Source organism: Peromyscus leucopus, chromosome 10, assembly GCF_004664715.2.
Source record: "Peromyscus leucopus breed LL Stock chromosome 10, UCI_PerLeu_2.1, whole genome shotgun sequence".
Taxonomy (NCBI): Eukaryota; Metazoa; Chordata; class Mammalia; order Rodentia; family Cricetidae; genus Peromyscus; species Peromyscus leucopus.
Window position 1 is genome coordinate 61,422,242 of NC_051071.1, and position 12,006 is coordinate 61,434,247.

The following is a 12,006-nucleotide window of genomic DNA, read 5'->3' on the forward strand; positions in this document are numbered from 1 at the left end:
TCACTTTGATTTTCCTTTTTCTTTTCTTTCTTTTTTTTTTTTTGGTTTTTCGAGACAGGGTTTCTCTGTGTAGCTTTGTGCCTTTTCTGGAACTCACTTTGTAGCACAGGCTGGCCTCAAACTCACAGAGATCCGCCTGCCTCTGCCTCCAGAGTACTGGGATTAAAGGCGTGCGCCACCACCGCCCAGCTGATTTTTCTTTAATGTGTATTGGTATTTTTTTTACATGTATGTGCATATACCATGTTCATGCCTGGTGCCTGTGGAAGATAGAATGATAGAAGGCTTTGAATCCCCTGAGGCTGCGATTCAGATGTTGTGAGCTGCCATGTGGTGCTGGGGTTCACACCTGGGTCTTGGACCATGCTCTGAACCACTGAGCTACTTCTCCTTCCTCAAAGTTTGCTTTTTCATTGAACTTTCTTGAATTCTCTGAGACACAGTGTGATGGTCGATTGGAGTTAATCCACTTCTGCCTTCTTCGAGTACTGTTGCCTTTATTTGCTGTTAATTTCATTTGGAGAGCTATGTGTGTCTCATTCCCTGGGAGGACATTTGTCTTTACATTTTTACCTTTTTAGAAAAATCTTACAATTTTATCATTCTTATATTTTAGTGATGATAAGGAGCTGGAAGTTCTAACTCAGGCAAAGCTAGCCTGCAGCTTGGTACAGCCTTGCATTTCCCGCCTAGGCCCCTGCTGTTGCATTTGCCCATTGTCATTGGGACTGGTTCACTGCTGAAGCCTCTGTCCTTAAGCATTGCATTACACAGATTTCGGTGCTGTTTTGCTTTCTGTGTCCAGGTTTTAGCTGACTATTGTATACTGTCCTGTGAAATGGGAAGCACACTGAGGGTTCATCCCACTGCTTGCAGGCATGTGCTACAAACAAGTAAACCAAACTTGTTTCTGGCTCTCTAGAAGTTTATATAAGCAAATTATTAAATTAAGAAGAATTATAGTAGAAAATTTGTCTTGAGTCCTATGTTAGGACAGGAAAAAAATTGAAGTTTTCAGTTTCTTTCCTAATTTGTTTTACTTGGGTATAGTGTTATAAATTGCCACTAAGGAGTATTATGAAAGTATTATAATAAAAAGAGCACTGAACTTGTCAAAATCTAAGCATTTTACTCTGAAATGATACTAAGAGTTTCAGTGACTTGGGCCAAATCAATTCATTGTTTTCTACGGTTTTTCTGTTTGTACAGTTTTTCTACTGTCAAGAAACTTATTATACTATAGTTCTGGAAGTATTTTTTGTTAATAACTTGAGTCTCCTGGCAATGTGAATATTTCCTTGTTAAATGACACAGTTTTTGTTGCAAAACGACAAGTCAAATTCGCCTTCTAAAAGTGATTAGTTACTGTAAACTAGAGGTAGTCTTCCATGAAGATAATTTCTTTTTAGTCTTGACATTTTGTATTTGATAGACCTATCTGATAAGGTTAATGGAACAGCAAAGCAGGTAGAAGCATGTGTGCTAACTGGGCACTGAAAGAATTAATATGATCCTGTCGTAGAGAATTCCATAGGCACCAGGGAGAAGAGAAACCGTATTATATAGTCCTTGACAGTCCTTGGCACACAGCAGATACCTAGTAAAGACTCGGAAAGGAAAAGAGATGTGATGTGCAGTGTAAACTTAAGTTGTGTGCTACCATCAAGTTGTATGTCATTAAGAAATGGTTGGGCAGAGACTGAGCAGTGTAGCACACGCCTTTAATCCCAGCACTGAGGAGGCAGAGGCGGCTGGATCTGAGTTCCAGGCTAGCCTGGTCTACAAAGTTGAGTTCCAGGATAGGCTCCAAAGCTACACAGAAACCCTGTCTTGAAAAACAAAAACAAACAACACCCCCCACCACCACCACCAAAAAAACAAAACAAAGAAATTGTTAGGCAGAGAGTGGTGGCACACGCCTTTAATCCCAGCATTTAGGAGGCAGAGGCAAGCGGATCTCTTGAGTTTGAGGCCAGCTTGGTCTACATGGTGAGTTCAAGGAGTCTGTCTCAAAAAACCAAGTAAGCCCAACTCTCACTTCCATGTGAATCCTGACTTTATGCACACTAACAGGAAGACCAGACAGATTTACCCTCTTGTTCTCATCCTGCAGTAGAGATAATAACTTTAGGAAATGTCCGAGGTAGCCTGAGACTGTAGTGTCATCTTGTCTTGAAGCAGCAGCATCAGCAGCAGCATCCATCCTGTCTCCTTGCTTTCTTTGGTTGCAGTGCTAATCCTCCAGCTGGAATTGAAGAGGAAACTGCCGAAAACGGCGTGTCAAAACCGGTAACCTACATCTCAGGCTTTGTAATCCACTTACTTTGAGGTTTCAAATCTTTAAGAACATCACAGTTTATTTACAAATAAAACCAACATTTATCATAACCTTCAGCATTCTGTATGCCTTGACCCCTTCTTATGTCAACTGCTCCATCTGATATCATCAAAAGAATATGTATGACTTAGGAGAAAAAATACTGGGAAGAAACTTGGAGGACATACAGCAGATGCAAAGACTTGCTGTCTGTTGTTTTCAAATAACTAAGTAGTTGTAGATCAAAAGACTGTCATAAGTGAGCTTGATTTCCAAAGCCAGTGCCGAGTCCACAACCTGAACTGTCTCTTAAAGTTTCTTAGGAATGCTCTCTAAAGGTTTTACTCTTGACTCTGTGGCTGTTGAATGGTACTTGGTGTTCTCTGATAGTTGTACATTTTAATCCTGAATAGAGAAGGAAACTTGTTTTTGCTTTTTCGTTTTTCAAACTGAAACCTATAACCAAAAAAGCATTTGCCTAGGTGATATGGTTATCTACCATTATGTAACTAAAATATAACAACATTTTAGATCCATACTAAAACCACAGTAAGCAGATCCATTTTAGTTTGAAAAGATACATAACGCTTCTCCAATCATTTGCATGTAGAGTTTCTTCCTATTGTAATTGATGACCTTGCAAAATGAATGAATCTAAGGAAATGTAGTATCTACTGTAGAATTATTTAAAAATAAGTACTTGAGAAATTCTTATGAGTAAAACATTTGTGAGATTAAATGTCAGTATTAAAAATCAAAGTTGGGATAACAGTTTTATAAGCTTGTAATTTTTACTCTTAAACAAGTTCAGAAAACACAGAATCAATTTTTTATTTGTTCATATGATTAGGATTGCTGAATAGGATTATTGAATGCATTTTGTAATTGTTTATGTTGGAATAGAAAGTGACGGAGACTGAAGATGACAGTGACAGTGACAGTGACGATGATGAGGATGATGTTCATGTCACTATAGGAGACATTAAAACGGGAGCACCACAGTATGGGTAAGTTAGTGTTACTTTATTTGGAGGGGGTCATGTGTGTCATGGTTTGCATGTGCAGGTCAGAAGACTCCTTACAAGAGTCACTTCTGTTTCCACTTAGGTCGTTGGGGCTTGGCTACAAGTGCCCTTACTCTCTAAGCCACCTTGGCAGCCCTAAGTTATATGCATGAGTGCTACCATGTGAAGTTCTGTGCTAGGTTGTCAGTGGTTGATTCTGTTGATGCTACATTTTCTATCTTACATGAGAGGAAAGAACTGGTGACAGTTTCAACAGGTGGTTAATTACTTTCTGCCTACTGAATTCTGTGGGTATATGGAAGCAGCCATAGCTGATCGCTGCATTGAAAACATATTTTTCCTGAGGATTTGCTAGGATGAGGTCTTTGGTTAGAAGTGGAACACCGCCGGGCGTTGGTGGCGCACGCCTTTAATCCCAGCACTCGGGAGGCAGAGCCAGGCGGATCTCTGTGAGTTCGAGGCCAGCCTGGGCTACCAAGTGAGCTCCAGGAAAGGCGCAAAGCTACACAGAGAAACCCTGACTCGAAAAACCAAAAAAAAAAAAAAAGAAGTGGAACACCTAAACTGTCACTTGTGTTCCTGTCATTGGTTCATTTTTTATATCCAATACAAACTAACCCATTTCTTCTTGGTTGCCATAATTTGGTTTTTTTTTCTTTTCTTTTTTCTTTTTTTTTTTTTTTTTTTTGAGTTAATTATCTGTCAGGCCTTTTAGGCCAGTGTATTGGTAGCAAGATTTACATTCCATGAGCTGGAGCAAGTAAACACATTAAAGTAGCTTGTGGTTTTGTTATGGTGGTAGAGTTAAGAGCTTTGGGTTTTAGCTAGCTGTATAAGATGACTACTGAAACTTTGTCCTCATCTTTGGGAGGGTTTGGGTTTGGTGGTTTTGTTTTTGTTTGTTTGTTTGTTTGTTTATCATTAATCATTTTGAATGGGATGAAGTGGAATCCCAGTGTTGTCCCTGATGGTTAAGATATCTGTTGGCTATAAGGACTCTTTATCATTTTTCATGAGTCCGTTTATGGATTAGGTTGTATGGGTTTTTGGTATTTGCTTTTGAGTTCTTTATATTAATTCTGTATGTTATATTAGTTATGTATGTTAATTCTCTGTCAGATGTGTTGTAGACTGTCTTCACTGAGCTGTATTTGAAAGAGCTTGAATTTCACGTAATTCCATTTGTCAGTTCTTGGTTTTACTTCCTAAACTATTGGGCTCATTTTCAGATAGAACTTGGTAGTGCCTCTTAGTACCTCTTGTTTTCCATAGTGTAGCTTTTGAGAACTCCAAGTTCATAGTAAGGTCTTTGACCATTGTGATAGACTTTGGTTCAGGGTGAGGCGGAAGGATTTCCTTTTACTCTTCTGTAGATGCACATGCAGTTTCTCTGACATCAGTTGCTGTAGTGGTAGTTCAGGTGCCTGTAGCTGTGTGAGATCACTCCTGAATCCTCTGTTCATTGATCTGATGTCTGTTTTTGTACTGACTCTGCAGTAGTACCATCAGGTGTGGTGATGTTCCTGGCATTGTTGAGATTGCTGCCAGGTCCTTCATTGCTTCCATAGGAATTTTAGGATTTTTCTGCTTTTGTGAAGGATGTCACTGTTATTTTGATGGGGATTTTACTGAATCACATTTGTAGATTGCTTTTGGTAATATTGCCATTTCACAATAAAATTGTCATTGAAGAGGTCTTTCATTTCTTAGGTTTTCTCTTTTCTCTTATTTCTTATTTGAATGGGATTGATTTCCTAACTTCTCATTATGTTCCTTATTAGTATATAGGAGTGATACTTATTTTTTAGAAATTAATATTAATTTTATTCCTTGACATCCTTACTTACATATAGTATATTCTGGCTACTGAATTGTCTGGTAGAGTTTGGGGGATCTTCTACAAATAGAATCATAATATTTGCTAATAGAAATTATTTGATTTCCTCCTTCCATTTTCTTTCCCTTTTCTAAAGCTAAAACTTGAAGCCCTGTAAGAGTAAGAGTAGAAAGTAAGCACATACTTACTTCTTTACTGGCTTTAGTGGAACAATCCCATCCAGTGTTGGCGGTGTGTTTGAAGGTCATGCTGCTTTGCTATGCTAAGACACTTTCCTTCTATTTCTAATTGCTTCAGGATTTTTATTGAAGGGATGTGTGGACTTCCTCAGAGATAAAACATACAAACAAAACCTGTTTATTTTGGCAGTGGTAGATCTTGAACTCAGAGCCTTCCTTGCACATGCTAGGCAAGTACTCCTTCACCACAGTCCACAAAGACAATTATTGAGCAGAACAAAAGCAGGAACTATCCTAGGTCTGGTTAGCTGAAAGTCTAAGAGAAAAGAGCACACTTAAGTAGAATGAACATGATAGGAAATATTAATCTTTCCAAAGTCTTGAGTGTGATCTGAAAGCTTACTAATATCTTTCTGTTCACTACAAATTCTTACTGTTCATTCTTACCTCGTCCCCTGAGTCTCCTTTTCTCTACATCCCCAACAGTGTGGAAAACCATTTCAGTTTGCACTAATACTTGATTTTGATTTTTCTGCTCATTAAAAAATATTGCTGGTGGTACACCACCTTTAATTCCAGCACTCAGGAGGCAGAGCCAGGTGGATCTCTGTGAGTTCGAGGCTGGCCTGGTCTACAGAGTGAGATTCAGGACAGGCAGCAAAACTACACAGAGAAACCCTGTCTCGAAAAACCAAATAAATAAATAAATAATGTTGTTTTGGTTTTTGGTTTTTTTTGAGACAGAATCTCTCTATGTAGTTCTGGCTGTCCTGAAACTCATTTTGTAGACCAGGCAGACCTCAGACTCATGGAGATCCACCTACCTTTACCTCCCGAGTGCTGGGATTAAAGATGTGCACCACTGTACCCATAGGTCAGCTGATTTTTAAGGAAAACTGGTAGCAATGGTGGTGCCTTGCACAAAGTTGCATAACTAGTATATGAACATAGGTTGGTTTAACTTCAGTTATTTGTCACGTGAATATATATGTGTTCCTGCCGTCACAGCCCAGACAAAGCTGTGGAAGACTGCGGGTGTCCTGGAAGTTGTCCCTCATCCCCTTTAGTTATTAACCTCCTGTTGTCACTGTTTTCCACATCAGTTCTTTTTTAATTAATTCCAGATTAGTTCTTCCACATTTCTTCTAAGTGAATTCATGTTTTGAATGAAATACTCGGTGTGTATTGGAAAGAGGTTTGATTGGTGATATAAGATGTGAGAAAGACTAAAGTGGGGCCATGGGACATGGCAGTGTGTCAGGGAGCTTTCACTGCTGCAGGGTTGCTAGATGGTAAGGAACTAGGAAGTAACAGCAAAGGTGGTTCTTAAGATTTTTGCTACAGTGGCACATTGAGTTAGTAGCTGGGAGACTTTTGAGATGGGAAGATGACATTAAAAAATATTTGAGATGGAAAAATGCCAGGCCTTTCTTTAGAAATTAGTTCTTGGGGCTGGAGAGATGGCTTAGCGCTTTTTCTTGTAGAGGATGTGGGTTCAGTTCCCAGTGCGCACAGCAACTCTAGTTCCAGGGACCCAGTGCTCTCTTCTGACCTCTGAGCACCAGGCACTCTTGTGATAGACATACATGGCAGGCAAAACAGTGCCAATCCATTCACTCACTATGGTTTTATACACGCTGACTATCTTCCTATTTTGTTACTGTATGTTTTTGAGGTTAATTTTTATTCTATTTTTAGGAGTTATGGAACAGCACCAGTAAATCTTAATATCAAGGCAGGGGGAAGAGTGTATGGAAATACAGGTAAAATTTGTATTTGCAGCTACATCATTATGAAAATATCTTAAACAGGTCCCAAGCAGATTGCTCAGCTCTTTCCATGGTATGTTTGACCGCCTTGACACACGGAAGCAGACTTTCTGGGAAAGACGTCTCAGGCAGCAGATGTTGGCTGTTGTGGTTGTGCCGCTCTGCTCCTTTTAGAGCCCTGTAAGAGAAACTTTTCTTTGCCCACAAGTGATATAAAACAGCAGTTTAACATGTGGGCAATAGCAGCTCCATTGATGTAGTAACCTTTTGTTTTCTGAGACAGTATCTCATGTAACCTAGCTGTGTTTCCAAAGCTTGCCTTGGGTTCCTGGTCCTCTGTCCATTTCCCAAGGACACAGATGTAGGCGTGTGCTACCGTGCTAGGCTGTAATGTCTAAAGCCCCAGCCTTTCCACCCTGCTAGTCTTAAAAGTTTCATCACAAAGTTTGCCTTTGTCGAGCTTTACTCATCGTCAGGATGGATGGTGAAGGGACATTGGTGGTTTTGCTCTTTGTCTTCTAGCTCCTTGCTAATGTAGCTTCTTTGCCATTTTGCTCTTCTGTAAAATAGGAACCAAAGTCAAAGGGGTAGACCTTGATGCCCCTGGCAGCATTAATGGAGTGCCACTCTTGGAAGTGGATTTGGATTCTTTTGAAGATAAACCATGGCGGAAACCTGGTAGGATTATTTGGTATTACATTAATCTCAAAAAAGATTTTTAGTATAAAATGATCAGAAAAGTATTTTGGGTAGCAATATAAAATACTGCCCTTTACAGTGTCTTTTTTTATTGTCCTAAACTAATAATATTCAAGTATTGAGTATTTGAATTATTAAATCTCATTAGTCACTGGAATTAGCATAAATGTGGACTCACATTATTTATTATAATGCCATTTCTAAAGGAAAACATTTTGATCAAAATGTTTTTCAGTCTTTGCTTCATTGTGGTAATTTTGAGAACTAGTAAAAATGCAAGGGGTGTTACAGATACAAGTATTTCTCTTAGCATATATTATTAATAGTGATGGGTTTCCTTATGACCTTGTCACACGTGTCCATAGTCTTTGTTTGGAGCATATCCACTTCTTTGTCCTCTCTGACCCCCCTCCAATCCCCACCAGTCTCCTTCACTTCCAAGTTTGCTCCCTTCTCTGTTCACATCTTCTCTAAGTTGACATTTCTATACCACACCAGGTTTTTGATGCTGCCATAGAGTTAAAATGTTTGTGTCCTAAAAGTCTATTTTATCTTCAGGTGCTGATCTTTCTGATTATTTTAATTATGGCTTTAATGAAGATACTTGGAAAGCTTACTGTGAAAAACAAAAGAGGATACGAATGGGACTTGAAGTTATACCGGTTACTTCAACAACAAATAAAATTACGGTAATTAGTAAATCTTCCAGAGTAACCCCGCCTCTTTTACTGTCCCACTTTGACTCCCCAAATATGTCCCTTTCCCCTGAAAAGGTGGTTCAGTACCGTGTGACAGTTTAGTTTCTTGTTGTCTTGACCATGTTTGTTTTCCCTTCCTTCCCCTTCAGTTCCATGTTAATGATTACTGTATGTTCTTAGTTCAAATCACAGACTAGCCACAGCTAGTTTGTCTTTATGTGGCCTATCAGTTAAGTATTGTGTGGTGTCTTAATGGGGAATGTGTTATTTAACTTAGGCCGAAGACTGTACTATGGAAGTTACACCAGGTGCAGAGATCCAAGATGGCAGATTCAATCTTTTTAAGGTGAATTTTAGTCAATTATCCTTGGTTGCTCTCATTTTTGTTCTTGAGTCTGCTCCATACCACTGTCCAAGGGAGAAAATTCAAGTGGAAATCACTGCCTTTTTTCCCAGACCTTCAGCTTCCTGGTGACTTACCCATTTGTTGGTTGTTGTCTACTCTACTTTTGCAAGCATGTGAATTCGTAGCCTATCATACTAACAAACTCCAAGCAAAACTGTTCTTTGCTGTGTGTTGTGACCTAAGGATAGGCCACAGGTTCAGCATTCATTGAACATCTTACTCTTCTCCTTAGCAAAATTGGAAGCTTTTGTGTTCCCAATTCTTCAAAGGAGGAGGGATGACAACAGTGTTTATTCTCTGACGCTGAAGGCATTGGTGTAATAGCTCATAGTTGAGGTCCTTTAAGACTTTCAGATGTTCTCTGACAACCTCCTAAGATTTGAGCAGAGACACTGAGTTTTAAAATTAATACTTAAAAGGAATAGGTCGATGCGCGCAACATGAAGGTTGACAGGATTAGGTGACATCAGGTCTGACTTGTGGTTTCTCAGGTTCAAAGAATACCACATTTTCATTGCTGCTTTTCCTGAGGTTTGGTTAGGTAGCCTTTCCCTGCCTTGGAGGAAATTCCAGTTCCAGATGGCACTGGGTCAAGTTTAGGTTATGTATCTCAGTGACCTTTTGTGGTCTGGATAGAGAACTCTGCCCTTTTGAGAACACCAAAATACTGCCTTATGCAATACATGTGCTATGTCTGCAGATGTAGCTACTGTTTAGACACAGTTCTGTGTAGAAACTTTTAGTTTACATCCTGCTATAGCTGAGTATCTGGTTCTTTTTCTCTTGTTAATATTTTGAAAGTACCTGGTAATATTTACTCTATTGTAATGGTCCTCAACTTCTTAGATGTCTGCTGAGGCATTTAATATTTTGTGATAGATGATTATAACACATACATAGGCAAGTTTAATAATGAGCTGGTTCATTTCATTGGTGTTTTTTTCCCCTATGAAGAATGAGAACTATCATTATAAGCCATCAACTTATACATAGTTTTTTAAATCTTAGATTTGTAAACAGTGAAATAAGAAATAACTAGGGCTGGCTTCTCTTGAAAGTTGTAGATACATTTATTTTACATAGAGGCTGTCTGTTGAAGAATATTTATTGAGTTCCTTTTGATTGAGAGGAAGTCATTAATTTTTTTTTCCATTTCTGAATGATTGATTGATTGATTGATTCTGAATGAATTTTATGGTTGTCCAGTGGGTTGTTTTTTTTTTTTTTTTTTTTTTTTTGCTTTGATCAGGTGCTTAAATACTAGTAAATCTATTAGAAATACTGATTTGGGGATGATTAATTTCAGTGATTACAAAACACTCCCCCCACCCCTTTGGTTATATTGTGGTCTGTAGGAAATGATGGAAATCATCTTAAGCCATTGTACACTGTCCTGTGAGCTGTGGGCAGTCATTAGAAGGATCTTGAGCAGTAGATATTATGCAGATCTGATTTTTAGACATGAAATGGCAGCTCAGTGGACTGTAAGAGACATAAAAGGTCAGATGGGGGTTGGTGTAATATGTAGTATAGAGTGAAATGAACATGCCTGTACTTAGTGGTGACTGGGCCAAGGGATAGACTGCTGGAGAGTCACAGTTTAAATGCTCTTCCTACTGCAAAGATAGTCAAAGGCAAGTGGGAAACAGCCCAGCAGCCTTTAGAAGGCGTCCTTCCTTTTTATGTTACATAAGCTTTGGTTACAAGTCCAGAGAGTGGTAGAAAGCAACCTCTAGATGCCTTTAGCATCGGTGGTTATCAACATTTTGATATTCAGGAAGTAATAGCCTTTCATGTATCTTGACGTGAGTGAATTTTATTGGTTTTCTGTTTTGTTTTGTGTTGAGAAGGAGTCTAGCTGTGTAATGCAGGATGGCCTGGAATTGCTAGGTAGCCCACTCTGACCTTAAGTTCAGAACACAAGTTCTGCCCCAAAGAGCTAGGATTACAGGCATGTGCCACTATATGTGTCCAGCTTTGTTGTTGTTGTTTTGTCTTTCCCTATGCCAAGTCAAAGATGAAACTTCAGGTATAAAGCCTCTCAGGTACAGGAATCTGGTGATTCTATAATTTGGGGTGAGGGGTTCCAGGAGAAAGGGACCATTAGGAAAAACATCAACTGCAACCTCTCTCCTTTTGTTACTTTCTTTCATTCTATGATTTTACTTTCTGTTAGAGCTTCCCTGACTAGCCCAAGCTGACTTCACACTGGCCATCTTCTTACATCAGCCTCCAAAATGCCCAGAGTACAGATGTGTGTCACCTGTGTAGCTTGTAACATTTTCTTAAAAATAGTTTTCTAACTGTATGTTGTACAGCACGAACTCTGCACATATGTATGAATTTGTTCACCAGTATTGGGAACTTGACCCGCTTCCTTTTAGTTTGCAAACACCTGGGCTTCGTATCTGAGAGCCTTTTTCTGCTTCTCTTACTGCCTCTTACTCTCTTTCTGCACTATCCTATAATATCTGGTTTTGCTCTAATTTTTCCATCTCATCTTTCTGAGAGCTTTCTTTTTGACAGTTGGGTTCTTCTACTTAGATTTTCGTTTCTGCTGTTAAGTTTTTACAGAAAGTTTTCACTGCTTATCATCTTCCTTTGTTTTTCAGTCTCTCCTCCAACCCCATCTTTGAGAGGATCTTAATAGAAGGCTTATTTTTAATTTTTTGCTTCTGCTGTTTTCTTTCTCTGCATAGTCTCTTCTTTCTGTTAATTTTTAGCTTTGTTGTTTTCAGCTTCCGATTTGGAATTTTCTCAAATGTTCTTTGTCTTATTCTTAGTCTTTGGTAAGAGTGGACCCTACAAACTCTTAGAAGCTCTGTTAATGTGACTAAAACTTACTAACTTAGGATTTCCATAGGCTTGTGATACGTTTATGTGCTCTTAGCTTTAAGTTGTTTTCCTATATTATTGTTTTAGTTTTTCTTTTTGTGGGACTCTTGACTTTCAGAACACTTCAGTGTGACTGGAAGGCCTTGCTGGCTGCTTGAGATGTTCCAGGAGCTTGAGCTGTCCTTGCTCTCTGGTTCTGCCATGACTGCAGCCCTTGTATTGTGTTTTCTCTTCACTGACT

General features: G+C 39.0%; 1 protein-coding gene across 11 annotated transcripts in view; it reads left to right on the forward strand.

The window, feature by feature from the left end:
• Positions 1–12,006, forward strand: part of Fip1l1 (factor interacting with PAPOLA and CPSF1) — a 65,029-nt gene that overhangs the window by 4,109 nt on the left and 48,914 nt on the right. For 6 of the 11 annotated variants that reach the window (XM_037209105.1, XM_037209102.1, XM_037209106.1 and 3 more), the window contains exons 4-8: positions 2,232–2,289; positions 3,221–3,324; positions 7,057–7,121; positions 7,698–7,805; positions 8,385–8,515. In XM_037209105.1, the coding sequence (XP_037065000.1) occupies positions 2,232–2,289; positions 3,221–3,324; positions 7,057–7,121; positions 7,698–7,805; positions 8,385–8,515 (466 nt within the window). Of the gene's footprint in view, positions 1–2,231; positions 2,290–3,220; positions 3,325–7,056; positions 7,122–7,697; positions 7,806–8,384; positions 8,516–8,801; positions 8,871–12,006 lie in introns of all 11 variants that reach the window. The other 5 variants (XM_037209104.1, XM_028858772.2, XM_028858705.2 and 2 more) reach the window with 1 other exon arrangement.